The sequence below is a fragment of the Sturnira hondurensis genome, unplaced genomic scaffold (assembly GCF_014824575.4).
Source record: "Sturnira hondurensis isolate 20B ecotype Veracruz unplaced genomic scaffold, ASM1482457v3 Scaffold0007406, whole genome shotgun sequence".
Classification (NCBI taxonomy): domain Eukaryota; kingdom Metazoa; phylum Chordata; class Mammalia; order Chiroptera; family Phyllostomidae; genus Sturnira; species Sturnira hondurensis.
The window spans coordinates 3,388,297-3,413,705 of NW_028080037.1; the positions used below are offsets into that span (position 1 = coordinate 3,388,297).

At 45.4% G+C, this 25,409-nt stretch overlaps 1 protein-coding gene across 1 annotated transcript in view; it reads right to left on the reverse strand.

Moving 5' to 3' along the window:
* Nucleotides 1-25,409, reverse strand: part of KNTC1 (kinetochore associated 1) — a 55,289-nt gene that overhangs the window by 18,876 nt on the left and 11,004 nt on the right. Inside the window, exons 14-43 of the mRNA XM_037051979.1 lie at nucleotides 24,460-24,503; nucleotides 23,872-23,937; nucleotides 23,698-23,773; nucleotides 23,247-23,372; nucleotides 23,067-23,156; nucleotides 22,629-22,682; nucleotides 21,164-21,225; nucleotides 18,787-18,898; nucleotides 17,536-17,679; nucleotides 17,103-17,159; nucleotides 16,910-17,011; nucleotides 15,346-15,465; nucleotides 15,116-15,259; nucleotides 13,714-13,812; nucleotides 12,970-13,073; nucleotides 12,728-12,827; nucleotides 12,135-12,269; nucleotides 11,488-11,607; nucleotides 10,120-10,192; nucleotides 9,329-9,396; nucleotides 6,599-6,879; nucleotides 6,044-6,216; nucleotides 5,503-5,600; nucleotides 4,707-4,845; nucleotides 4,428-4,484; nucleotides 3,828-3,991; nucleotides 2,930-3,034; nucleotides 2,450-2,578; nucleotides 1,605-1,721; nucleotides 641-750 (exon numbers count right to left, since the gene is read on the reverse strand). Coding sequence (XP_036907874.1) covers nucleotides 641-750; nucleotides 1,605-1,721; nucleotides 2,450-2,578; nucleotides 2,930-3,034; nucleotides 3,828-3,991; nucleotides 4,428-4,484; nucleotides 4,707-4,845; nucleotides 5,503-5,600; nucleotides 6,044-6,216; nucleotides 6,599-6,879; nucleotides 9,329-9,396; nucleotides 10,120-10,192; nucleotides 11,488-11,607; nucleotides 12,135-12,269; nucleotides 12,728-12,827; nucleotides 12,970-13,073; nucleotides 13,714-13,812; nucleotides 15,116-15,259; nucleotides 15,346-15,465; nucleotides 16,910-17,011; nucleotides 17,103-17,159; nucleotides 17,536-17,679; nucleotides 18,787-18,898; nucleotides 21,164-21,225; nucleotides 22,629-22,682; nucleotides 23,067-23,156; nucleotides 23,247-23,372; nucleotides 23,698-23,773; nucleotides 23,872-23,937; nucleotides 24,460-24,503 — 3,269 coding nt within the window. The remainder of the gene's footprint in view (nucleotides 1-640; nucleotides 751-1,604; nucleotides 1,722-2,449; nucleotides 2,579-2,929; nucleotides 3,035-3,827; nucleotides 3,992-4,427; nucleotides 4,485-4,706; nucleotides 4,846-5,502; nucleotides 5,601-6,043; nucleotides 6,217-6,598; nucleotides 6,880-9,328; nucleotides 9,397-10,119; nucleotides 10,193-11,487; nucleotides 11,608-12,134; nucleotides 12,270-12,727; nucleotides 12,828-12,969; nucleotides 13,074-13,713; nucleotides 13,813-15,115; nucleotides 15,260-15,345; nucleotides 15,466-16,909; nucleotides 17,012-17,102; nucleotides 17,160-17,535; nucleotides 17,680-18,786; nucleotides 18,899-21,163; nucleotides 21,226-22,628; nucleotides 22,683-23,066; nucleotides 23,157-23,246; nucleotides 23,373-23,697; nucleotides 23,774-23,871; nucleotides 23,938-24,459; nucleotides 24,504-25,409) is intronic.

The following is a 25,409-nucleotide window of genomic DNA, read 5'->3' on the forward strand; positions in this document are numbered from 1 at the left end:
TGGGAGCCTGTGGCCCTGCTGGCCCCAGGACCCCTGAAACGACCCGCACATGCGGAAGGCGGCGGGCCAAGGCCAAAGCCAGCTGTGAGCAAGGTCTCCAGAACCAGAGTGAGCACAGGGCTCTTCTCGAAACTGAAGGTGTTTATGCTCGAGATGAAACTGAATTCTGTCTAGGCAAGAGGTGTGCTTACCTGTGCAAAGCAAGACAATGCATGACGCCTGGTGGCAAACTGAACAAAACTAGGGCAAAAACTAGGTCTCACTGCTCAGAAGAATCTTCCCAAACTTCCCTGATCATGGGAACCCCCTGAAGCGCCTATGCAGGCTCCGACTCCCGGGCCGCAGCCCCCGCCTGCTGGGATAACCTCAGGGAGGGGCCCAGGACTCAGCGTTTTTCATCACGTGCCCTGGGCCCGGGAGGGAAGTGTGGGAAACACTGACCGGTGAATGAAAATGGCAATACCTGAAGAGGTCTTAATCTGGTTCTGGATTTATACTCAGTTCTGGGGTGAGCAAAAGACGACACGCCAGATCTGTGGGCCACATGTCACGGTCACCCTTATCGCTGTGTTCTCGAGGTCAGGGTCGCCTCAGTTTGCTAGGCTAACGGCAAAAGCAGCATTACAGTGTAGAGAATTACCTGCAATACTCCAGAATGAGGCTTGTGTCCATATCTGCATTCTCCACAAGAGCTTTAATGAGGTCTTTCTTGGTGAGAAAATGTTGCCTGAAAACCGGCTGAAAAGAAATCTAGGAATAAAAGCAAAACAGAACACTCCACTAAACTGAAGCGTGCAAGAGCGAGGGCACCCTCGTGATGTGCCTTTGCGCTATCCTTTTCTATAGAAAACCATGTTTCTGTCGCTCCTGCAATGTGTTGTTGTTTTTTTTTTACCACCCTGCCCAACTTGACACTGGTCTGAGATCTCAGGTGCACCTGGCAGCGGGCCAGAAACCCCTTAGGCGCGCTGACCCTCCGCTCTGCATTGTCAGTCTGGTTGTTAGCGCGATGAGCCGTCCCGTCAATCGGTTTGGAATAGGAAACCGATTCCAAAACGTACACTGTTCTGGAGTGGCTACATTCCTGGTAGGTCAACTATTTGCAAACTAAATAAAATGTTGTACGTTTCAGTAAAGAAAACAGGATCTTGTTCGTTTTTGCAAAGTGGAAAATAAGGGCCGCTCACTGTCCCTACCAGGAGTTCCTAAAGCCCGGTACACCTGTCCGTACATGTTAACACTGTCTTCGACCAAATCCCAGCAGCACAAGAGTATGAGGCCAAAGGCTAGGCCTGGAATGCTATGAATGTCAGTTCATGCTAGATATACTTTTATAAATGAGAAAGCTAAGCAGATAAAAATGTCAAGACTCTTAATTTCCTTAAAAATACACACAAAAAAGGAAATGAGGCAAAAGGCCCTTTATTTCTTTGAAAGCACCGATGTGTGTACTTCATACACCTGAAGTTTATGCGCTGGTGTATATACAGATACCCACGCATCCTCCCCCCGACAGTGAAGGGCAATGAGACCTTCGCTGTAAACGTGCTAACTGGGTAGACATCAGAATGAATGAAACCTTCGGCACGACAAAGAATACTCACACCCAGTTTACCGAGGCGGATACCCCACAGGGCGTCCGTGCTGAGTTCGCGGAACTTCAGCTCCACTTCTGTCTCCTGATAGAGACCGGCCAGCTGAGAGCCCACCAGAGATATTGCCTAAGAGATGAAAACCAACGATGAAAACCACAGCCTTTCTTTGGGCTGACAGTGTGACGTGTTGTATGTTGCTTTGCACAGTCATCGCTTCCACAATATTTGGGGCATTCAGCTATTGGTGTGATGCCATAAACTCAGCCTGGGTCTCCACCATGAGAAAAGGCCGAATTTTAGTTATCTTGCAAGCAATGTCCCACCTACACAAAGGCAAATTTAAAGCACACACATCAAAGAGAGGTTTTGCAGCTCCTGAACTTGGCCTACAAAAAAGAACAAGCTCACAGGCCTAAGGTTTCAATACACTAGAGTAAGCCTAAGAAGTGAGGTTCAACGGCTGCACACAGATTTTAAGAAATAAAACACACAGCGATTCTTTTGGCTGGGCAAAGCTTGGAGGCCAGGGTGTCGTGGGACAAGCAGAAGCTGGCAGAAACAAACTGACTTAGTGTGACATTGCTCCTGCTAAATCTTTTTTTTTAAGATTTCATTTATTTATTTTTAGAGGGGAAGGAAAGGAGAACGAGAGGGAAACCTCAACTCGTGGTTGCCTTTCATGCATCTCCTACTGGGGACCTGGCCTGCAACCTAGGCATGTGCCCTGACTGGGTACTGAACCAGCGACCCTCTCGTTCACAGGCTGGCGCTCAATCCACGGAGCCACACCGGCCAGGGCTCTTCCCCTAAACCTTTGACACTTCAAGCACTGACGATGTGCTTCCAGGTCATACCAAAATTTTGTCGTAATTCTGCCACGCTTTGTCTACGAGCTTCCAGAGATCGTCGAACACTTCTCTTGGGGGCAGGAGAGTGCAGTAACCCAAGGCCAAATCAAGGTCCACCAGGCGACAATTAAAAACCTGCGGGAAGAGCAGCAGGAGAAGCAAGTTCTTCACAACCCAAACAGAATGCCTGGCCCTGAAGGCTCATCACTACATGGAATTACGGGCCCTACGAAAGAACAAGTGTTGCATGAAATGTTAGCTGTGGGAACATAGTTCAACTCGCTTGCTTAGTTTCAATGTCCTTCATCAATGTTATAAACCGACGGAAAGGAACCATGACCGTTTGTTCCGCGTGGCAAACAGCCCTTCCCTTCCCTCCTGCACGACTCCTGTCTTTCCTTCAGCGCCCCCCGCCACCCTTATGTCACCGAGCCGTCAGAAGCAACTAGAAAGGGGGGGGGGGCAGCTCACCAAGGTCACACTCACTTTGTGCAACAGTGTCGTGGCATTTCCCCTGACAAACGGCACGGCTTTCTCCTTCAGTGCCATGATAACTTGCCTGGATTTAACTAGCGAGGCCTCTCCAAACAGCTTTTAGAAAAGAACAAAAGACACGTCAGGTCCAGTTCCATGCGGCATTCTGAAAGCTTCTGTAAAACATTAAGGGCCTTCAAAAATTCATCATTGTATGTGAAAAGAATGGGCATTTCATCTGTAACAGCAGAAAGCTGGGGCTGGGGGAGGACTGGCCGGAAAGGGCACGGCATCCTGATGCTTGAGCTGGTCTGCACCGTCGAGGCTCCGTCCTGACTGCGGTGCTGGCGACCAGGTGAGTCCATGTGGTGGATACGCTTCAAACAGGTGCATTTTAATGCTGAAAGCTAGACTTCAATAAAGCCAATTTTTAACAATTTTCCTTCGTAAACAGCAACAGAGTGGTAGAAACGAAGGTGATTCCCTGCGGCCAGGTTCAAAAGCAAGTCGTCAACAGGTAGTTTGTCTCCTAGAATCTGTCCACGATGCCCTCAGGTGATAATATAATAATTCGAGCCATGAACCAAACAGCAGACAGAGTCTGGACGTAATGTGGTGCCTGGCCGCCTGCAGCCTGACCCCGGGCCCCTGTTCACCTCCCCGGGGGCGGGTTTCCTCATCTGCCAAGGGGACAGTCTCGCAGCTGCTGTAAAGACCCAGTAGGGAACTCAGCGAGGACCTGGACCACCACCCCAGGCTTAGTGGATGCCTGACAGCCGTTTCCTAACTCGGGCGAATTACCGGGTTCCTCGCCGCAGAGCCAAACGGCAAGACGTAGGCTACGAATTCCCTTGTTTGGCGCTGTTTCTGTATTCCCCCAAAGTGAAGGTATTTGTTCTCAAAACTGTACCTTCTCACTCAGACTGGTGTTCATGAAGTTTGACACCGAGTACTGAAGACAGGTGCCAAATGCACGAACGACGAACCCCAGGGCCAGCTCCCACTGGCTGGATTCCTGGAGGCTCTGAAGCAGGGCAGAGATGGAGTTTATGCTGGGCAAAATGAGGCCGTCTCCTGTGAAACCGTAACAGTATGTGAGTGTTCAGACATCTCTGACCAAAGACAGATCGCATCACTGGAAACTGTTTTCAGGGACAGCGTACCTCGGTAATGTTATCAAAGTTAGTAAACGAGAGAGTTAACATAAGGCTAGATTTAAGCCAGAACATCTCTGAGTTTGCTAGATAAGGAGATGTTTTGAATGTAACTTGCCTGTTTTTGAGTTGCTTAAATCATTCACTGGGAACTTGGAAGACCAAAATTTACGAACAGACTAAAAAAACGTTAAGGCCAGAAAGCCTAATGGCACAGTTTTCTGGCCTTTTGGAACAATAATGATGTAATGGTAATAACTCAGGACACTGAGAACACTAAGCCAGATTCACACTCAGAATTTTCAGAATTTCTGTACGGTATGTTTACCATGGCGTACACTTCTGATGTCAAATACCTTCACTAATGGAGCAGTAGGGTAAACTCGTAAAGTCCAGGGGAAGCCTCTTGTTTTCTACAAAAGAGAATAAATAAGTACACTAAATCAAATCACTCCTTCACGGAGCACACCTCTGCGTCTCCCAGACGGTCTCACGTGCCCGGCTTCTCCTGCCGAGCATGGTGCCGGGGGGGCACCCACGTTACTGTGTGTAGTTCTGGCTCCCAACCCCCGCAGCTTAAACTTACGTACACAAAGCAGAGACACAGAGAAAGTAACGACACGAAAGAGACTCACCAGCTGGAGGGACGAGGGACGAGATCAGCTCGTAGATGACGGGGAGCACCATGTGCGATTCGAGGACGATCCCGTCCTCACTGAAGAAGTCGCTGTATGACCACTCTTCGTAGGGGTCTTTGTGAGTTCCAAACGAAGCCTAAGACCAAGCCACATGGGAAAGGGGCTCATAAGTGGATCCCAAACACACGAAATGACCTTCCCTGAGCAGAACCCAGAACCAGAGGCGTTCAAGGGTGGAGCACCGTTCTGGCGGTCAAATGCAACTGTGTGGTCTGTTTGTTCTGGTCGATGGCTTAGCAGACTGCCACTGCAAATGCCACTGGCACTCTAAGACAGGGACACTGTCCACAGAGGCTGTTNGAAGCCTAAGACCAAGCCACATGGGAAAGGGGCTCATAAGTGGATCCCAAACACACCAAATGACCTTCCCCGAGCAGAACCCAGAACCAGAGGCGTTCAAGGGTGGAGCACCGTTCTGGCGGTCAAATGCAACTGTGTGGTCTGTTTGTTCTGGTCGATGGCTTAGCAGACTGCCACTGCAAATGCCACTGGCACTCTAAGACAGGGACACTGTCCACAGAGGCTGTTTGTAGCCCGGTGTTTCGTAAGACTGTGCAGATGAAAGCCAATAAATGCGACTGGGAGAGACCTGGTCTCATGCCCACTGGGATGGAACAAGAAAACACACGGGATGCAGTCAGTGTGTGTGTAAACTACGCAAGTGATTCCAACGCCATGCACAGCGGGTCATCAGGGCTTTTGCAGAGGGAAGAGAAATTCGCAAGCAGCTCACTTTCATCAGAATCCCGTCGTCACCCATTTGGCACTGCCTGCAAAGCTCTACGGCCATGAGAGTGTATTTGCACAGTTCTAACGCGTCTGGTAAGAAGTCTGAAAGAAAATGGAGAAAAATCACTGATCTAATACTTCGTCTGTTTAAAATAATACTGCAAATAATCTTCTAAAAATTCCCATTCAAAATTCTAAGGAAGGTCACCAAGTAGAGAGGGAGGTTTCCACATCGCCCTAAGAAACACAGGCCAGGTGTTTTCTAAAGCGTGGCTGGAAAGGGAGCCCAGGGGTGGGGAGGTGAGGAATGCCACAACCCTGCGAAGGCAGCCATCATCAACGGTCCGAAATGACATCGTTGCTGTTTGGAAATATGTTAGAACAACAATCCCTACAGAAAATGGATTATAATTGTGCCTTTGTAAAATGGAGATCCACCCTCTTCTCTCCTTAACTGCAATCCTAACTGCAAAGGGCCAGCATCTGGGAGACGAATATGCCATGAACAGAGGAGGTCACACCCCATGTGTTACAAATCTTGTCACCTGGACTGCAGATGGTGGCAGCTTGGCAGGCAAGAGCGTGTACTTCGGAAGGAAGATTTAGTCCCACAGGCGTTGTCATCGGAACGTCATTCGCCAACATGTGGCAGAGCTTCCGACACACCAGGAACAGCAGCCGCCCGGTGTCAGCGTTGCAGTGGTACCTACACAGGGCTCTTTGGGAGGAAGGAAGCATCGTGAGTTAGAGAACTTGAACTGAGAGCATTTGCCTTTCTTAGGTAAATACGCCACCACCGACAACCTCTGAAATGGCTTCATGGTCTACAGTGTGCTTCCCTTTTCACCTTACCCGGGACACCCTCTCCCGGCGGAGCCAGGGGGACCTCCGCCTGGTGGTGAGGTTGCCTACCTACACAGCATCGGTCACTTCTCGTCAGCGCTTCCACTTTCTGACCCAGAGTCCCAACAGGCTCTCAGGGCGAGGGACCAAGAGTCACCTCCGTGGAACTGCAAGTGTCCCTGGCCCCACCCTCACCACCACAGAAGCAAACAGGGCCCTTCCCGAGGGGCTGTGGGATGCAGAGAGCCACAGCGTACCTGCATTTTTTCAGCGCCGTCCCCACGCTCCCGTCGTTGAGGGCCCTCCAGGTCAGCTCGGCCTCCAGCTCCTGCTCGGACACCTGCAGGGCCAACGCCTGGCGGTGCAGCCTGGACTCGGTGCTCGGGCCCCTGTCCTTGGCAGCCGCTGGCCCTGCGGAGCTCTTGGGTTTGCGCTCCGCCTGGGCAGCTTCTTGGGCTTTGATGTGCTGTTCCCGGAGCTCCGCTACCAGGGCCCGGTCGCTGTAATCTCCAAACGAAAGAAATACCTCGAAGTTCTCCTGTCGCAAGAAAACCCAGACAAGCCCCGAGTCTATCTAGTTCGTCCACTGTGACATTGGGATGTCTCCAACCTCTCTCTTCCCTCCCCCCGAAGACAACCCAGGTACAAATGAAAGATTTAAGATGTCACGTAAATGTCTAAGTATGGTGCCGTATACTTGAAACTAATATTAAATGCCCAATGTAATTCAAAAATTAAAAGGAAAAAGACTTCATTGTTCAAGTTGTGAAAGTAACAATATTGTAACAAGTTTGGGAAATGTCACTTTAACCTGGGGTGTTTCAGCGCTACTGACGGCATTTTGGGCCAGAACTGCGGGCAGGCTGAGTAGGAGGAGGAAAGGATTAAGCACTAGATTTGGGCGATTTGACCCTGGTGGCCTTGCTCATTTCTACCAGAACTCCTGGTTGGCTGCCGACTCTAGACCTAAAGTACTCCCACGGAAGCCCAGGGGGGACACAGAGGTGGAGGGAGTGAGGCAGACCTTTCGGTCCGATGCCACACTTTTTCAAGTTTCTTAACCTTGCCGAGGAGTTCGCTGTGGGAGAGACGGCCGCTGCCTTACACATGGCAGCGGGCACCCCTGACCTCCACCTGCCAGATCTGGCGCCCTAAGTATCCCATAAACAGCAGTCAGATAAACACACATGGCTTTGCCTCGATCGAAACCACGGCTTTACAGTGTCTAAGGCTTAAGAACAAGAGGAGGTTAACGTGCGCTGACCCCACCCCCGCTGCTCTTCCCGGGGACGTGGCCGTCTCACACGGCGGGTCCCAGACTCCCTGGTGCAGCGCACCTTCACGCTCTGAAAATACCGAGGACCCCAAACCTGTTTGTTTTGGGGATAGCTATCAATATTTACCATATTAGAAATTAAACAGAAAACTTGAAAACAAAAAGGGCTGTAACAGCACGCATCCCATCTGCCTTCAGAGTGATGACGCTATCACATCACGCAGCCCGTGGATGGAAAACCCAAACAACTGCTTATTGCTGTCAATACAGTTCACGTCCTGGACACCCTGAGAGGGCCTCAGGAACCCTACTACGCCACGGGCTGAAATACCGGCCCAGTGAACCGAAGTAAATGAGCCCTTCTTTCATTTGAGAGTTAAATCTGCCAGCCTTAATTTTAGGTTTTCACAAAAAGATCTTCAAAGCTACCTAATTTTCTATTTGCTGAAACTTATCCCCTAACTCTGTAAGTCCTTCTATGTATAGAATCTTTTACATTAGGGAAGGACTTTGAGCCATAATAAAATGAATTACTTTCAAATCTCAAACCTCAGGGCAGTTAATCAAGTCAAATCAAACTATCTGAAAAACTATGCAGAAAAATAACAGTATGAAGCGGTAGACAGCAATCGTTCGGGTCAGTGCCTACGGACAATCCACTGCTTTTGACAGCATCTGAGGACACCGTGGGCCCCGTTTTCCCACATGTGTAGGAGAATAACGCTACTCGCTGCTGTGAGCTGTTGGGACCATTACGCAGCACCCTCAACGCCTGGCACACGGTGAGCACGGAGTAAATGACGGCTATTGCTGGCCATTGTTGAGGGCCCTGTGAGTCAAACTAACAATCTATAAGAATAACTTACATTAAGACATTTTTAAAGCATAAACCAGAGCACAATTAAAAAAGAGCGAGCCGTTCCTTACAAGATGAACACTGAATCACCGTGGGGCTCGGCAGGTCCCCTGTAGAACCTGCACATCCGTTTTCAGGGCAGCATTACGCACGAGGGCCAAAAAGTGGAAACAAGCCAAGTTTTCCCCAATGCCCATCAACAGGTAAATAAAGTCTGGCGTACGCACACAGTGGAATATTACTCGGCCAGAAAAAGGAATGGAGTTCTAGCCAAGCTACGGCATGGATGAACCTTGAAAACATCACACTAAGTAAAAACATCCGGGGATGGGAGGACAAACGCTGTGTGACTCCACTTACATGAAATACACAGGACAGTGTAACTCACAGGGACAAAGAGTAGATTGGCGGTTACCAGGAATGGCGGGAAGAGAGGGAGAGGGGGGTCCCGGCTCAGCAGGCACAGGGCTCCTGCCCCAGGCGACTCATTAGAAGCAGATGGCGGGGATGGTGGGGACTGGACAAGATTGTCAATGTAATTAATACCACTGAGCTGCACACTGGAAAATGACCAAAACGGCAACCTTTACATTGCATGTATTTTGCCATAATTTAAAAAACAATTGATGCAATATACTCCCAAACCATTGCATTAGATACTTTAGAGGGATGAAATGTATGGTATGTGAATCCTATCTCGATAAACCTGTTTTTAATAAGAGAAGGAGAAGGAGAGCCAGTGTGTCTAAAGTCTCTGAAGGCTGGCGCAGAAAAGTTCGAGCCGGAGGACGGCCAACTGCGGTGAGAGCACCCGTTAGTCGAGCAGCACTGCTCGGCAAGGCTGCACAGCTTTACCTGCAGACTGGCAACGGTTTTAAATTGATTCAGGATTTCTTCACACTCATTCTTCTTCTGCAGATTGTCTGTAATCAAAATTTTTAGTTATAGGAAACATCCAAATCCCCACATTATCAGAATTTATAAAAGCTAAAATTTTAATTAGCATTGGTTTTCTTCTCTCAGTTCTTCAGTAGCTCTGTTGAGATGCTGATCAGACAATTCAGATGCAAAAAGAAATCTAACTTAATTACTCTTTCAGAAAGTACAAAAGAGAGGTTTATGGTGTGCAAGAGAACTGGCAATTTTTCTTTTTGTTTTGTTTTGTTTTACATATATATATATTTTTAAATTTAATTATTGTTCAAGTATAGTTTTCTGTCTTTTACTCCCATCCCAAGGCAATTTTTCTGAAATAAATCATAGCTCTTCTTTTCTTCCCAAGTTATTTCATTAATCTTTTTTTTTAAGTTCAAGGTTAAGTGGGTTTTGTTTCCCGATCATAACCAAAGGATAAGGAGAAAGATGAACACTAAATGCCAAGCACCCAAAAATCCGGCCCAGCTTGAACTAGCTCACTGAGGCGTACATGCCCATGGGAAGTCGATTTTAGACGCATCTATTCTCATGCTACAGACGGAAGGAATAAGGCCAGGAAGACTTTTCATGAAGACAGATGGGTGGGAACAAGAAAAGCCACCAGAGCCAGAAAAGCCACTGGTGAGGACAAGAGCGGGCGCTGAGGCTTCCTTCCGAAAAGGGCAAACTCCGCAGCCGAGCCGCGGCGAGTGGACAGAGGCGGACACTACCTTTCTGGAGGCTGCGCAGTATTTTAAGGATGTCTACTGATGTCTTCACTACGGACTTCCTCCAGGCCTTGTCCTGAAACAAAACACGCGGAATGAAACCCACTGCCTTACTCGCCGCTTTGGTAGCACATACACCTAACACAGGAAAACGAAGGGATCGGGAAAAACCGTAAAAACTGAAAAACTGAGAGGTCTGTGTTACTGGGTTTGGGGAACCAAGAAATGGGTCTGAATCGAACTATAGATAATCCAAGTATAAAAATCACCGGCGCGAATGCTTGGACGTACGATTTGGAAATACCACAGGATGTGCGCCTTTCGGCTACCAGACACTTGGGCTCTTGTTGGTCTGTTTGGTGTTTTAATCGTTTTTGTTTATTACCCAGAAAAACACTTGGAGAAGCTCTCTGGAAAAGTTAAAAAAACTGAGCTTGTTTAACCTAGAGAACTGAAGTCAAATCATTATCTTCAGGACTGAAAAACAGTTTTAAAAAAGAGAGAAGAAAAATCAAACAGGGAAAAGCTATACTGAAAGAACGTGATGGCGTTACGGGCCAGACGCACCCAGAAAACCCTTCCTACGGGACGCAGCGCAGGGACGCAGCGCAGGCCGGTGGGTCGGGGTCCCAACTCCCGCGCCAGTTCGACGTGGGGCTCTGCCACTTTCTAACAACCCTGGGACGGGCATTTTTGTAAAAACTTTAGTTCCTGAACTTAATCTGCAAGAACGTACTTCCCAGCTAAGAGAAAGTGGACAATTCGTTTGCAGTATTTAACCTAATGCTCACTGCCTGATAATAAGACCATAATAAATATTAGATGTTAAGAAAAAGTAAAAAATGTAAACCTCATTTCCCTAAAGTAAAGAAACTACGGAAGTGGACTGCCGAGACAGGTTGGGAGGTACTCCTCTCCAAAGCTTTAAAAACCTACGTATTTGTTTCCTTATCGCTGTAAAGAAGTAAACTAACTCTCTTGAGACCGTTTCTAAGTTTCAGGGTTCCGAGACAATTTAGAGTCACGCTGTTTCTGGGGCCGACTTTACTAATTTGATAGTGATGACTGCATCCCATGCAATGTAGAACACTGTACAGCGAGGCACCATGGAGAACTCCTTAGGCACAACTTCAATGAATCCTTCTGGTCTGCAGATCCCAGCTCACGCAGGGTGGGCTCAGCCGCTACTCCAAAGCAGCCACCCTCGGCTTTCCTCCGCACGGCACACCGACGCCACAGAGGTGTCTACGTGAGGCCCGGCCGGCAGTGGGAAAAGCGGATGTTCGGACTGGCAGGGCTTCTTTTCTATCCCACTGCCTTACTCTCTACAAAAGCTGGATTCACCTACATTGTACTCAGTGGGAATCTTACCTCTTTCGAATTCTCCGGCTCTTCCTGCAATGCCAGTCGTGCCCACGTAGTGACTCTCTCCGCGGTCTTCTTCGCTTCGGCCGGAGGCAGAGACCTCAGTAAGAGGACGCCGTCCTCACCCTGTACCGGTGTGGGGAGGAAGGAAAACAGCTGGTTCCTTTGTGCAAACAATGGTTTGGACTCACCTCTCTCCCTTCTGCTGAAAGATAACCAGATATCTGGGAAACCAGATTCCGGTAAGATAAAAATAAGAAAATTCTGTGGATTACAGCAAACGAAGAATTTAAATTAAAACACCACTCTCCATACTTTGCAATTCTATGGTTGTAGAACTACGGGGGGCGGGGTGGGAACATGTAAGAATACAAAAAAGTCCGCACCCTATTCTGGAGTCAAAGGGTTCCACAGAAATCATAAACAGGAATCTGAGTTTGTATGTGCCGACGAGTTCGAAAACCCATTAGCTAGTCACAAAATGCTGCTCAAGAACCTGAACATATGAAAAACACTCAAAGTTTTTTACCTTGGTCCAACTTCAACTGGTGTGCATCTGTTTGGATAATTTGACTTTTTTTTTTTTTGAGTTTTTAAGGATCTCGCTAACAAAGACAGCACAGGAAAGAAAGGACCACACGAAGCGTGCGCACCTGCTCTCTGTCGATCAGGTCAATGACCCTCAGACTGTAGATTTCGTCGTCAGACAGCAGGTACGCTCGGGCCACCCTCAGGGCGTCTTCCAGGGATGATGGGAGGTCTTGTTTGAGGATGTACCGCACCACCCTCTGAAACAGAGACAACGCGTGCGCGTCGCTATTATCCGACCTGGAGAGAACCCGGAAACCATTTGTTCACACGGCACAGCACTCTTTAAAGTAAATAAGGCAGCGACAAAAGTAAGCTGTGTCAAACACGTTAGAAAATAAAATACGCTCAGAATTTTATGCCAGTGCTGCCCGACTTCTTTTCCCTCCAGCTTCACCGCAGTGTCAGTGGCAGATACACACTGCGCACGTGTAAGGTGCGTGATGTGGCCGTCTGATACACTCCTGTAGTTTCTTACCTTCTGTGGTCCTCTCGGCTCTAACAAATGACCAAGCACCCTATGAACATTCTGCTGAACAAAGGGGAAGTAGTGGAGAGCCTAGCTCTATTACCTTTAGGAGTGTGAAATTCCCCTTACATTTCCCATGCTGCCTTAGAAATGGAACGAAGAGGTTAGAAGACTTTTCACTGTACTTACCATTATTTCCTTGTTCAAGAGGTTCACCTCCCTTATTCCATAGCCTCGTAAAAGCTTTTTCATCTCCATTAGCTTGTAACTCTCCTGTAACAACTTGACTCTAAAAGTAAATTTATTGGTGTTAACACGGATTACCTTTTTCATGAAACACCAAGAGACTCGGTAAAGGACAGAAAACCAAATCGCATGCGCGCACGCGTGGTTTGCCCGACGCCCACTGAGGTGTCTGGCCGCCGTCTTACTTGGGGTGCTCCATCTCCAAGTGCTGCTTCACCAGCTGCTCCACGGCCGCGCTCCAGGGCACCACGGCCGCGTACATTATCTTCAGCACGGCGTCAAAGATGAGCTGCAACGACGCATACAGGACAGTGAGCGGCCCTCGGAGTTACATGCGTGCAAGTTCACGGTGCCGCCTCACCTGCGGCAGGCATCTTACACTTGCTGTCTGGTAGCTGGAGATCTGATCTTCTGACCGCAAAGGCATGTATTTCTCCCAATTTCCACACACAAAGGGTAATTTTAGTATTCAGAAAAATTTAAAAAACTATTTTCTTTGCTGAAAGTTAAGTCATATAACCCTATTTCTTTCTACAGCCTATGTTTAAAACCATTTTCCATGATTTTTTAATTCATATTTTATAACAGTGCCTAATAAAAGTGGAAGTCAAAATAAAGGCATATCGTAGTGAACTTTTAAAATGTTCCTGTGTTTGTAAAACCATAGAAAAGCCTAGAAGTATATGCATACAGCTGTCTATGGTGGTTCTTCTGGGGGTGGGATTAAGAAAACTTTCACAATGATAGAAAATAAAATTATGGGTGGTTTTAAATTGTTTTTAATTCCTTTTGTCACACTACATAAATTCTTCTCAACAAATGTATGTTGCTTTTGTGATCAGAAAACAAGAGGCGATGCTGAAAAGGGAAAGCTCTACCGTCACCGTGTGCTCACACCCGTGCCCGACACGCGGTCGCCGTGCACTCACATCTGTGTCTGAGAGGCAGCCTATGACTGCCATGGCTTTTGCTTCCCACGCCGTTTCAAAGAGTGATGTGGACTTGGAGCTACATCTCTTCAGAAGATCCTAACGAGGGACAAGCACATATACGCTTTAAGTTTAAAACTCTCACTAAAATGAGGCCCTGGCTGGTGTAGCTCAGTGGATTGAGCACGGGCCTGCGAACCAGATGATCGCGGTTCGATTCCCAGTCAGGGCACATTCCTGGGTTGCAGGCCAGTTCCTGGCAGGGGCCAGTTCCCAGCAGGGGATGCACAAGAAGCAACCATACATTGATGTTTCTCTTCCTCTCTCTTTCCCTTTCCCTCTAAAGATAAATAAATAAATATTTAAAAAAAAAACAACCTCTCACTAAAATGAAAAAGTGACGCACGCAGACAGACGTGAGTAGCTTTTATGGACGTGTGGAAACCAGTAACTTCTGCTTGGCCATGGATGCTGAACAATGGTTAAAAAACGCAAAACAGCACAAACCTTGGCCTTCAGTTTTACATGGTACAGGAAACTTATGACAAACATTTTTGGAGACTCTATAAACAAGATTATTGCAACTTATCAGTGTCTAGAAAAAATAATTGCTAATACTTATTGAGCTCACGCTCCTGTTATCTCACAAAAGCCATTTGTAGAAAACCCTAATATCAACCTGTTTGGCTCAAGGCTACCAGTCAATCAACAACAGATCTGACTGATCTTTTTTTTTTTTTTAAGATTTTATTCATTTATCTTTAGAGGGGAAGGGAAGGAGAGAGGGAGAGAAATATCACTGTATGGTTGCCTCTCCTGTGTCCCCTGCTGGGAACTGGCCTACAACCCAGGCATGTGCCCTGAGTGGGAATCGAACCACAACCCCTTAGTTCGCAGGCCCGCGCTCAATCCACTGAGCCACACCAGCCAGGACCTAACTGACATCCTTAACCAAAATGGTAAGCTGCACAAATTCTAACAGTAAAGCATCATGTGTTCAATTCTAGGGAGTAACCGTATTTTGCTCTGTATGATGCACACCCATGTTCTTGGCCCGAACTTTTAGAAAAAAAAGCTTTCGTTTAAATATTTTAATTTAATGATTTATATTTAGACAGTTTTTTTATATTACAAAAGGCATTATTTTGCATACGAATATTGTTATTGCTTTCTAGAGTTACACTTGTAACGCAGAAGCACACATAAAAAAATTAGAAACATTTATATAGATACAGAATCAGCTTTACCCATGTATAATGCACATCCTTATTTTTCCCTCAAAAGTTTGGGCAGAAAGCGTGCATTGTACATGGCAAAATACGGTAATTCACTGCAGTAAACGTTGAATACCACCCCGCACGGCGCAGACCAAGAAAAGAGACGAGATGCCAAGGGGAGTCACCTCTATGTAGAGGAGGAGGAGCTCCTCCTCCTGCAGGTCGTGCTCTCTCATGTAAACCCTCACGAACTTCTCCAGGACGGAGGGGACCAGCTCGGGGGCCGACACTTTGTCGAACATCCGGAACACAATGGTGGTCGTATTCTCCTGAGTGCAAAAAAAAAAAGCATAAACGCAAACTCCACTCATCCTGCCTGTGATAAAATACAATGCTGGTCAATCTAAGCTTTCACCTTCTCAAAATCGGAGAGGGCCAATTTGCAGTTGTACTTCCTGTGCAATGTGATCAACTCTCGTAAGTTATTGACCAAAGTCCTTAACTGACAGACCTCCTCCATGTTCTCATAGTCCTTCTGAAACGACAGCGTGGAAGTTGTTAAGGACAGGAAATAAAAGTGTGAGGAGGCAATACACAGAAAGGTCAATTATTTCCCACGGCCACGATTATATACATGAAGAGGAAACTGGCAACATGGGTCTTTAAATATTGCAGAATTTTAACTTAAATTAACAGATCAGAATCTGACAGGAATCTAAAGGAAACTTACTTTCTTAAAAAAAAATAGGAAACCTTGTTAGTGTAGTCTGTTTTTGGAACCCCAACATACTTAGGTGCATAGACGCCACTTGGATGGCCCTCAATGCCCCTCTGTATCTTAAACCTGTAACATTTTCTAAAGTTGTTTATAAGGATCAGAATTCTCAATATTGATAAAAGGCCATTAGCATGGAAAAGACAAAGTAGTGTTTTATACAGCAAGAGGAAAATGCTCTTCTGCAGAAAAATACATCACAGTGATGGATATACAGTGTAATACATATTGATTACATACATCAATACACTGCTTGAAACATAGAAAAATTCCCACTTTATAACAGTATATTACCTATAATCCATAAGTATAATTAATAAGAATCTGCTATATTGGAAAACAGGAGGAAATCTATCATTTTGGGGTTCCAGGAATTTAAGGAAAAAAACACAATTTCATATTGCATATTTAAACCATAAGTAAGGTCATACTCAAGTACTTAATACCCCAGGTTAGGATTACACCGAGGTGTCTCGTGTGTATAAACTGAATTATGGCACACTATCAGATTTTTAAATACAAGAATGTACTTTTTAAAAAATATATAATGAATGCTTGCTAGTTTTTAGAAACTTGAAGGGAAAGAGAAATGAACTTAAGAAATTTAGGAGCCGAACAATAAATTTAGTTTATTAACTCAAATTAACACCAATAATCCCAATCTTAGTTCCCGTTCTAGAATCGCCATTTACTTCAGACAGTCAGAAAGTGCCAGGTTTTTTCCAGTTTGATCTTTTAAAATATTCACTGGTACTTAAGCCATAATGGTTGCTGGCATGTCTAAGGTCTAGTGACCTCAGTCACCAGGAGCAGGTCACTAGTTTAAATGAAGCAGCAAACCTGATGGATACAGCCTTTGAAAATGAACCCCGGTGCACTACTGAATTTTGGTTTTTTAAAGCCATGTGAAAGGCTGCTAATGCAGGCAATTCCAAGCACACGTCCCAGGGCCGTGTTTACATATCATTTCCCTCTTGGTTGGTTTAATGGAGAAAGTCGTAACAGAAACATCAGGAAGAAAAAAGAGCCAATTTTGCTTTCTGTGGATTTTAAAAGTACCTGTCCAATGAAAAGAACAAAAGAATAAAAACAGACGACTTCAGAAGTGCCTATATTTCTAGTGTATGTAGACGAACCTGAACATGAATTGCATGGTTTATTACACAGTTTATTACTAAAAATGCGCTTCCCACATCATACACACCAAGGAAATCCAGTGCCAGGAGGACACCAACCCCAGCTCGTGTGCTTTTTCTGCTATAAAAAACACCTCTGCCAGTTGAAGTCCATTTTCTGGCCAGTTTGCCTTTAAAAAAATTTTACAAATAGTTAAAAATAATGATTTATACCACTGGGAGAGTCTTAAATATTTTTTCAGTGCTAATTATGCATATTACCTTATCAGTTAATTCAAGGTTCCTGGCTGCTTGCTCCAACCATTTTGCAAGAATTTTCTGAAATAGATAAATCATTTAAAAATAAAATACGCAGCCCTGGCTGGTGTAGCTCAGTGGATTGAGCACGGGCCTTCGAACCACACGATTGCGGTTCGATTCCCAGTCAGGGCACATGCCTGGGTTGCAGGCCAGTTCCCAGCAGGGGACTCACGAGAGGCAACCATACACGGATATTTCTCTCCTTCTCTCTTTCCCTTCCCCTCTAAAGATAAATAAGTAAAATCTTTAAAAAAATAAAAATAAAACACCCATGATAATCTTTCAAAAGAGACAGTAAAATGAACTAACCAGTGTTTGTGTGACGTAACGTTCAATGATATGATGGAAAAGATAAGACTGAACCACCAAGGGTGGGAACCCCAAGGCGACTGACCTGTCCGTCTGGTACAACCCTTCTCACAAAGGGGATCACGTCGTTTTTAAGCCACGGACAGAGCTTTTGCAAAGAGACTGGTGTAGAAATTGAGTTGAGCAGGTTCTCAAGCATTTTCACATCAAATTTGCTTTCAAAGTTTGCCTAAAAATCATAGAGTGAGAAATGAAGGTTTATCTGACAAATTTAAAGTGACAGCCTCCCAAAAAAGAAAAACCTCTCAGGAAGCCATTCCAAGAATTGGCTTGCATTTCAATGAGCACTGAAGGCGATTTACTCCGCACAGACGATCTGAGAGCCATGGCTTCCATGAATCTCAGGACAGAACATTCCAAACAACAAATCAGGCGGCAGAGGAACTGCCAGGGAGGGTCCTCCGAGGACAACTTCACTGGAGTTGGTGACACAGGTCCCAGCAACACGTCCACTAACGACATCACACCCAGTTAACTGCTTTTGGGACCTAACTTCAGACGCCAACATTAAGGGGATTCAGAGCAGCAGTTTTTCCTTCACTACAATCTGAACTGCAACAGGAATACCTTCTCCACCAACGCTACATAAAAAAGCCCACCACCCTGGCTGGATAGGTCAGGTGGTTAGAGCATCAACCCCAAACGCCAAGGTTGCAAGTGTGATCCCCAGTCAGGGCACGCGCAAGCAGCAACCAGCCCTGACTGCTGTAGCCCAGTGGATTGAGTGCAGGCCTGCAAACCAAACAACCTCAGTTCGATTCCCAGTCAGGGCACATGCCTGGGTTGCGGGCTGGTTCCCAGCAGGGGACGCATGAGAGGCAACCATACATTGATATTTCTCTCCCTCTCTCCTTCCCTTCCCCTCTAAAGATAAATAAATAAAATCTTTTTTAAAAAGCAACCGATGAATGCATCAATAAGTGGAATAACAAATTGATGCCTGTCCCCACCCCCAACCCCACCCCTCTAAAATCAATAAAACTTAAAAAAAAAAAGCATGAAAGAATGAAAAGCCTATCAATAAATCACTTAACAAAATGTTGCTTTTGAGCTAAGTTTAGACTCTGAATGAGATAAGGTTTCTATTCTATCTTTGTAATATTTCCTCTGAGTTAGTCATCACAGGATAATTTGCTTCGGGACACGTCGTATTTTATCAACCTGAAACTATCCCATTACCCAGTCACACCGGCCACCTTGTTAGCTCCCAGCACTGACTCAGCCGCCTTATCTTAGAGGTTTGCAGCCCCTCAGAGAGAAAGGGAAACGTGTTTACCCGATGTCTGAGCCAGAGGTACTGGGCACAGACAAGGTTTCCTTCCCTCAGCTGCGAAAAAATATCCTTCAGCTCATCGTTGTTGTTCAGAAATTCGATCCAAGAACTGCCGCTGCGAAGTCGGAGGGGGGAAACAAGTGAGTGTGAACGAGAGTTTTCTGTACAAATACTGTCTGTACTCAAAAAAATTCATTTTATATTATCTTGGCGCTCTACCAAGTCAGCACATACACATGCCCTATATTTAAAATGATACATCTGCTTTAAGGACTACACTATTCCACGGCACGGTTCACGGGAATCGACTTGACTAGCCCCCAGAGTCGAACACTTTAGGCCATTTTCAATCTTTTGCTACAACCCCAACGCTGCAATAACCACTTGGTCCTGATTAAAGATCAGAAATAGGTGATGAATACTTCCTTCCTTAAATTGATAAAAAGACAAACACACTAAAAGCCTTTATGATGCTTAAAACAAGCATTTCCATCAATGTCAGGAACAAGAGAAGGATGCCCGGTACCACTGTTACTTACGGCTCTACAAGTACCAGTGCGTAAAATTCAGACAAGGGGGGGAAGGTGGGTAAAATTAGGGTTATTCAAATATGTAATTACGTACTTGGAGAAAACAAGGTCGGTTGAAATATTATGATGAATAATAAAGAAATTCACCCCTGGGCAATGCTCCAGGGTCAGGGAGAGCAGTTGAAGCAGAGAGCCATCACACTGAGACATTAACTGAGAATGATCAATGTTATACCATGCAGGAAATAGCTAACATGCTCAAAATATCCAGAGCAATAAAGTTATTGGTGAAAATGAACACCAACAAAAAAAGAAATTCAAGAAGGTAGATGACTAAAAAGGAATTTTAAAGATTAATACTTTTTCATGTCCTTTTGAAAACATGAGGGAGAAAAGTCCCATGTATAACAACAGAGAGAGAAAAAAGGTACATAAAAACTAAACAAAAAGTGTACACCATCTAGATAGAGACAACTAAAGGGATACCACTCAGGAACATGAAGGATCAGGGAAGGAGAAGAATGACATGTACTGTCCTGAAACAGAAGGATTCGACATTGTAAAGATGCCAGTCCTCCCCAAATTGATGTTAGGTTCATCACATTCCCAATGAAAAAAACCAATCCTTTTAAAAATAAGGTTCTTCAAACTGAGTAAGCTCATTCTGATTCCAGATGTCATACAGAAAAAAAAAAATCTGGGAGGGGCAGGGCTGGGAATACAAGAAAGAAAACTGTACTTGAACAAGAGTTAAATAAAAATTAAAAAAATGTATGCGAGAACAGCCCCCAAATTCTGAAAAGAAAGAAGTACAGTGGGGCCAGTCTAGCAGACGCCGGGGCGTTCCTTGTAAAGCTGCACAAGTTCCAACGACTCGATACTGGGGATCCACAGGAAGACAAGGTCCGAGGATANAAAAAAAGGTAAATAAAAACTAAACAAAAAGTGTACACCATCTAGATAGAGACAACTGAAGGGATACCACTCAGGAACGTACAGGATCAGGGGAGGAGAAGAAAGACATGTACTGTCCTGAAACAGAAGGATTCGACATTGTAGAGATGCCAGTCCTCCCCGAATTGATGTTAGGTTCATCACATTCCCAATGAAAAAAACCAATCCTTTTAAAAATAAGGTTCTTCAAACTGAGTAAGCTCATTCTGATTCCAAATGTCATAAAGAGAAAAAAAAAAATCTCACTGGGGAGGGGCAGGGCTGGGAATACAAGAAAGAAAACTGTAATTGAACAAGAGTTAAATAAAAATAAAAAAAATGTATACGAGAACAGCCCCCAAATTCTGAAAAGAAAGAAGTACAGTGGGGCCAGTCTAGCAGACGCCGGGGCGTTCCTTGTAAAGCTGCACAAGTTCCAACGACTCGATACTGGGGATCCACAGGAAGACAAGGTCCGAGGATACCGTCAGGGTCCAGAGACGGGCTCACACACAGGCGAGCTTTTAGCCCGTGATTAAAAGGACATTTGGACGGGCAGTGAGAGTGCGGATCCTGCGGTGCTAGTACTGGAATAACTGACTGGCCACAGGGGAAATGAGAGCTTCCCTGCAATGTTCATTGATCCCGACAGATGCGCTTGTCTAGGGCCTATCAGTTAAGCTGATCAAATCAGTTTCCAGAAGAATGACTGCAGAGGTACAGGGTACAGGAATTCAAATTCGCATCTCCAACGTATCGGTTCCCACACACGGTGCAGGAAGTGGCTAAAGCTTAGCGGGAACGGTATTTTCCACCCCCAGAAAACCTGGATTCATTCAAAGCAACGCTGAATCTTTTATGATCTTCTAAATCTGAATCTAATTCACAATCTAAAAATTACGAGTGAACATACACACCTGAATTTTTCTGGTCCAAATGCTCCATAAAAAGTAGTCAACTTTGCATGAGCCCGTAGCACCTAGAAAGGAGTAAACTGATCACCTATATGTCATGTGCAATAATGTTAACGTCAGGCATTCCATTTGCAGGGCCTGGCACATATAGGGATTGGCACATGTGTCAATCCCTATAAACATGACTGTCTTCATTTAACACAAAACCAAAAAGGTTAGAATAATGGAAGCATTTCCAATCATATTCAATGCAGTAATACTGCAAGAGAAGCCACCTGCACATTAACGTGGGTACCAACCTATCTAGATCATATAACTTAGAGAGTTAAAAAACACGCCCATGCACGTGCGCACACGCGTATTTTTGGCACCATCATAATGGTCATCGCAGTTTACATTTATTTGAGGGTTAACAGGTGCCCTGCAAAATGGTTTATCTAATTTATTTCACCTGACATCAGAATAACCTGACAAGCACTACCATTATTCCCCTTTTGCGTATCAGGAAGTAGTACTGAAACGCCTTCCTCTCCGAAAAACCACAGGCCCGGCTCTCACCGGAAAGCATACAGTCCTGAGCCACACGCCGTTTCAGGCGACGCCAGCCCACCTGTACGATGGGGGCCGCACAGACTGTAACGCAGCTGAACCACCCACGGCCTGGTGACGCCGGGGCACGATGCACCACCCGCAGGTTCCGGGCGGCGCTGGAGGGAAGGCACACACGGGGCAGCCAGTTACAGAGGAACACAGCGCGCAGCGTGCGTACCTACGTGGTGCCCGATGGGGAGGACAAACTGCCACGTTCCTAGTTTATCTATTTGCCACACTGCCTTTCATCGTCCTTCCGGGGCACGTTTTCCACTTGGATAAAACGAGGCGGTTGCAAGGTGGGGTGCCGAGTGACGCCAGCGGCGGCCTCGTCCACGGCGTGATTACAGCATGCCTTGAGGGCATCGGTTTCTCTTGTGACTGATTTAACCTGGTGTTTTATGGAATCAGCGCAGCCTGAGCGCACTGGGTTTATGAAGTCGACAGTCGAGTCTCCTCTCAGCCTCCGCGTTCACGGCCACTCACCCACTGATGCGCTCTGAGAAGCTCCTGGTCCTACAAGCTCCACCCACGGCACGTGCCCTACACAGCTGCACCACTTTTTATCTTTTATACAGCGTTTCTACCGCACGTTCTCTGTTTAGATACCAAACACTCACCACTGTGTCTAAAGCCCGGTAACAGGCCGCACAGGCTTGTAATGTTGGGGCAACAGGCCGCGCTGAGGACACAGGCCGCGGAGCACGACCTGAAATGCCCCTGTGCCGCCCAGGTGTGTAGTGCACTCTGTGATGTCGGCAGTGACCCCATCACCAGACCACACGCTTCCAGAACAGATCCCCGTTGTGAAGGGGTGCACGACTGTACCGTAAAGGGGTATCCACCCCTGAATCCACCGTGAACATCACGGACTTACCTCCTTTAAGCCATAAGAATAGGCAGGAACTGTTCTATCTTCTTTCTTCAAAAGCTAAGATGAACAACAAGAAACACGGTCAGAATACCTGCTGTATTGGTTTTTCCATCAAAGAAGAGGAATGTTTTTGTGAATTCAAGGAAAAATTATCTCTCAAAGTAAAATTGCATTGAACTCTGAGGTAAACTGTGAACAATCAAGGAATAATTTAAAAATGCATTTTATGGGAGGAAAAATAAAGCTCACAACACTGGTCCCATCTGTTATGCTTCAATTTTAAGGACTGTAACTAGCAATGGTGTTGCCAGGTCAGCGAGGGGACAATCTACCGTAAAAAAATGCACCTTTAAAAGGCCTATGATGGAAAAAAAATTCATTTTTTTAGATGATTTGTTTTGCGTAAGATAAACTTACACGTCTAAATAAATAAGAACTCACCCTGGTTTTGGCATAATTCAGCATTTCCTGCGTTGTTTCATAGGTTATCCACTGGGCTTCCAAGCAGTAATTCACCACAAATTCGTCATCCTGTTTTATAAGGGCCAGACACAGTAAGGTGACCTTTTGTCGGTCTGGCTATCTGTCACGATACTCTAGCACATGGCGGGGAGAACACACCTGGATTTTATGCAGATTTTCCTTAGCTTCATCTATAAGCTTTTGCCATTCAGTCTGCTCACTGGTGTCCACAGAACTCAAAGCTAGTTTCTCCAGTATATCATTGGCTTTTACTTTGTAAACAAGCTGTAAAATATATAGGCCACATCAAATAGCTCGAAGCAAAAAATGCCATCTCCCACCCTGGCTGGTGTGGCTCAGTGGGTTGAGCGTGGTCTCGAAAACCGAAAGATGGCTGGATGGGTCAGGGCACGTGCCTGGGTTGCGGGACAGACTCCTGGTTGGGAGCGCGGGAGGGGCAACTGACTGAAGTTTCTCTACCTCTCTTTCTCCCTCCCTTCCCCTCTCTCTGAAAAGTAAATGAAGCCTTTTTAAAAAATGCCATCTCCCTAGTATTTAGTATGCAAAGAAAATACTTGTTTAATGAACAAATAAACTCCTGAGTGGTTACCTCGACGTCGAGTCCAAACTGAATGGCAAAGCTCTCGGCTTCAGCAAATCTGTGTTTGTGAAGTAGCCGACTCAATCTGTGACGTGGTAAAAAAAACTTCGGTAAAATCTTTATTAACCCGGGAACAGAAGTTTTAAATCAAGGAATGAGGCTTAAAAGAAAAGGAGAAGTTACCTGTTTTCTGGTAAGGCTTCTGTAAGACATCTGAGCACTAAAACAGAGACTGCATCTTCAGACAGACTGGAAAGTAAGTCATCACTCTAAGTACACTTGTCAGTCAGTATTTTTTTAAAAGATTTTATTTCTTTATCTTTAGAGGGGAGGGGAAGGGAAGGAAATGAGAGAAGTATGGTTGCCTCTCATGAGTCCCCTGACTGGGGATTGAACCGCGATCGTGTGGTTCGCAGGCCCGCGCCCAATCCACTGAGCTACGCCAGCCAGGGCTACTTGTCAGTTAGTATTGATCATTTCAACTCAGCTCTTATTTAACAGCTTATCTGAAAAAACAAATCATGACCGCCCTGGATGGTGTGGCTCAGTGGATTGAGCACAGGCCTGTGAACCAAGGGATCACGGTTCGATTCCCAGTCAGGGCACATGCCTGGGTTGCAGGCCAGTTCCGAGCAGGGGACTCACGAGAGGCAACCGTACACTGATGTTTCTCTCCTTCTCTCTCCTTCCCTTCCCCTCTAAAGATAAATAAATAAAAATAAAAAAACAAAAAAGACAAAACAAAACAAAAAACAACAAAACATGACCTACTTTGTGTCATTTTTGCACATTCCCTCCAGAAGGTAGATGGTGTCCTACAATGACAAAACATGTTTAAGGCAATTGAAATACAGAATTAAATTCATTTTGTAGTTACTAGAGTAACAACTGGTTTAGGAAGAAATGATCTAATAATGGAATTCTAAAATCACTGGGAAAACTGTTGGAGAAAAAGATATTCCCATAATCTCAAAATAACACCAGAGAAATTACCTACAAATTACACAGGGGAAAATGTGCCTTCGCCGTGCAAAATCGGGCGCAGCTGCGTCAACCCCACGCAGCTAAACGTAACATCCCCGAAGCAGGACTGAGGAAGTGAGCCCCTTACTGGGAAGCAGTTAGGACACAATGTTACACACCTGTGCCGTATTCCTGCCCAAAAAAGATAGGCATGAACCTAATCATGATGGAACAAACAAATCCAAACAGAGGGAGATTCTGTAACAACAAAGCTTAGGGCTCCAAAAATGTCAACGTCTTAGAAGACAAAGAGATCAGGGAACTCTCCTAGACTTAAGTAGACTGCCATGTGACCATGGCAACCGCATTGGCTACATGATGCTTGGCTGGATCTTAGATCAGGAAAAAAGGGGGAAATAAATAATTAAATAATTAAATAAATAAATAACATAGCTTTGTGACACTTGGTAATTTTGAATTTGGATGGTATATTTCACAAGAGTTAAATTTTGTAATCACAGAATTTAAAATGTAATCACAATTTTAAAAAGTGTGATAACTGTGTTGTGGGAGAATGCTCTTGTTCTTAGGAGATGCCTGTTAAAGTGTTTAGGGATGAGAGCTCAGGGTGTCAGCAATTACTTTCTAACATGTTTGGAAAATATAGTGTGAGTGTAAAAAGAAATGAAACAAAGTAAAAAAAATTTTAAGATCACCATTAAAAATAAATAAATAAAAACATTTAAAAAAATAAATAA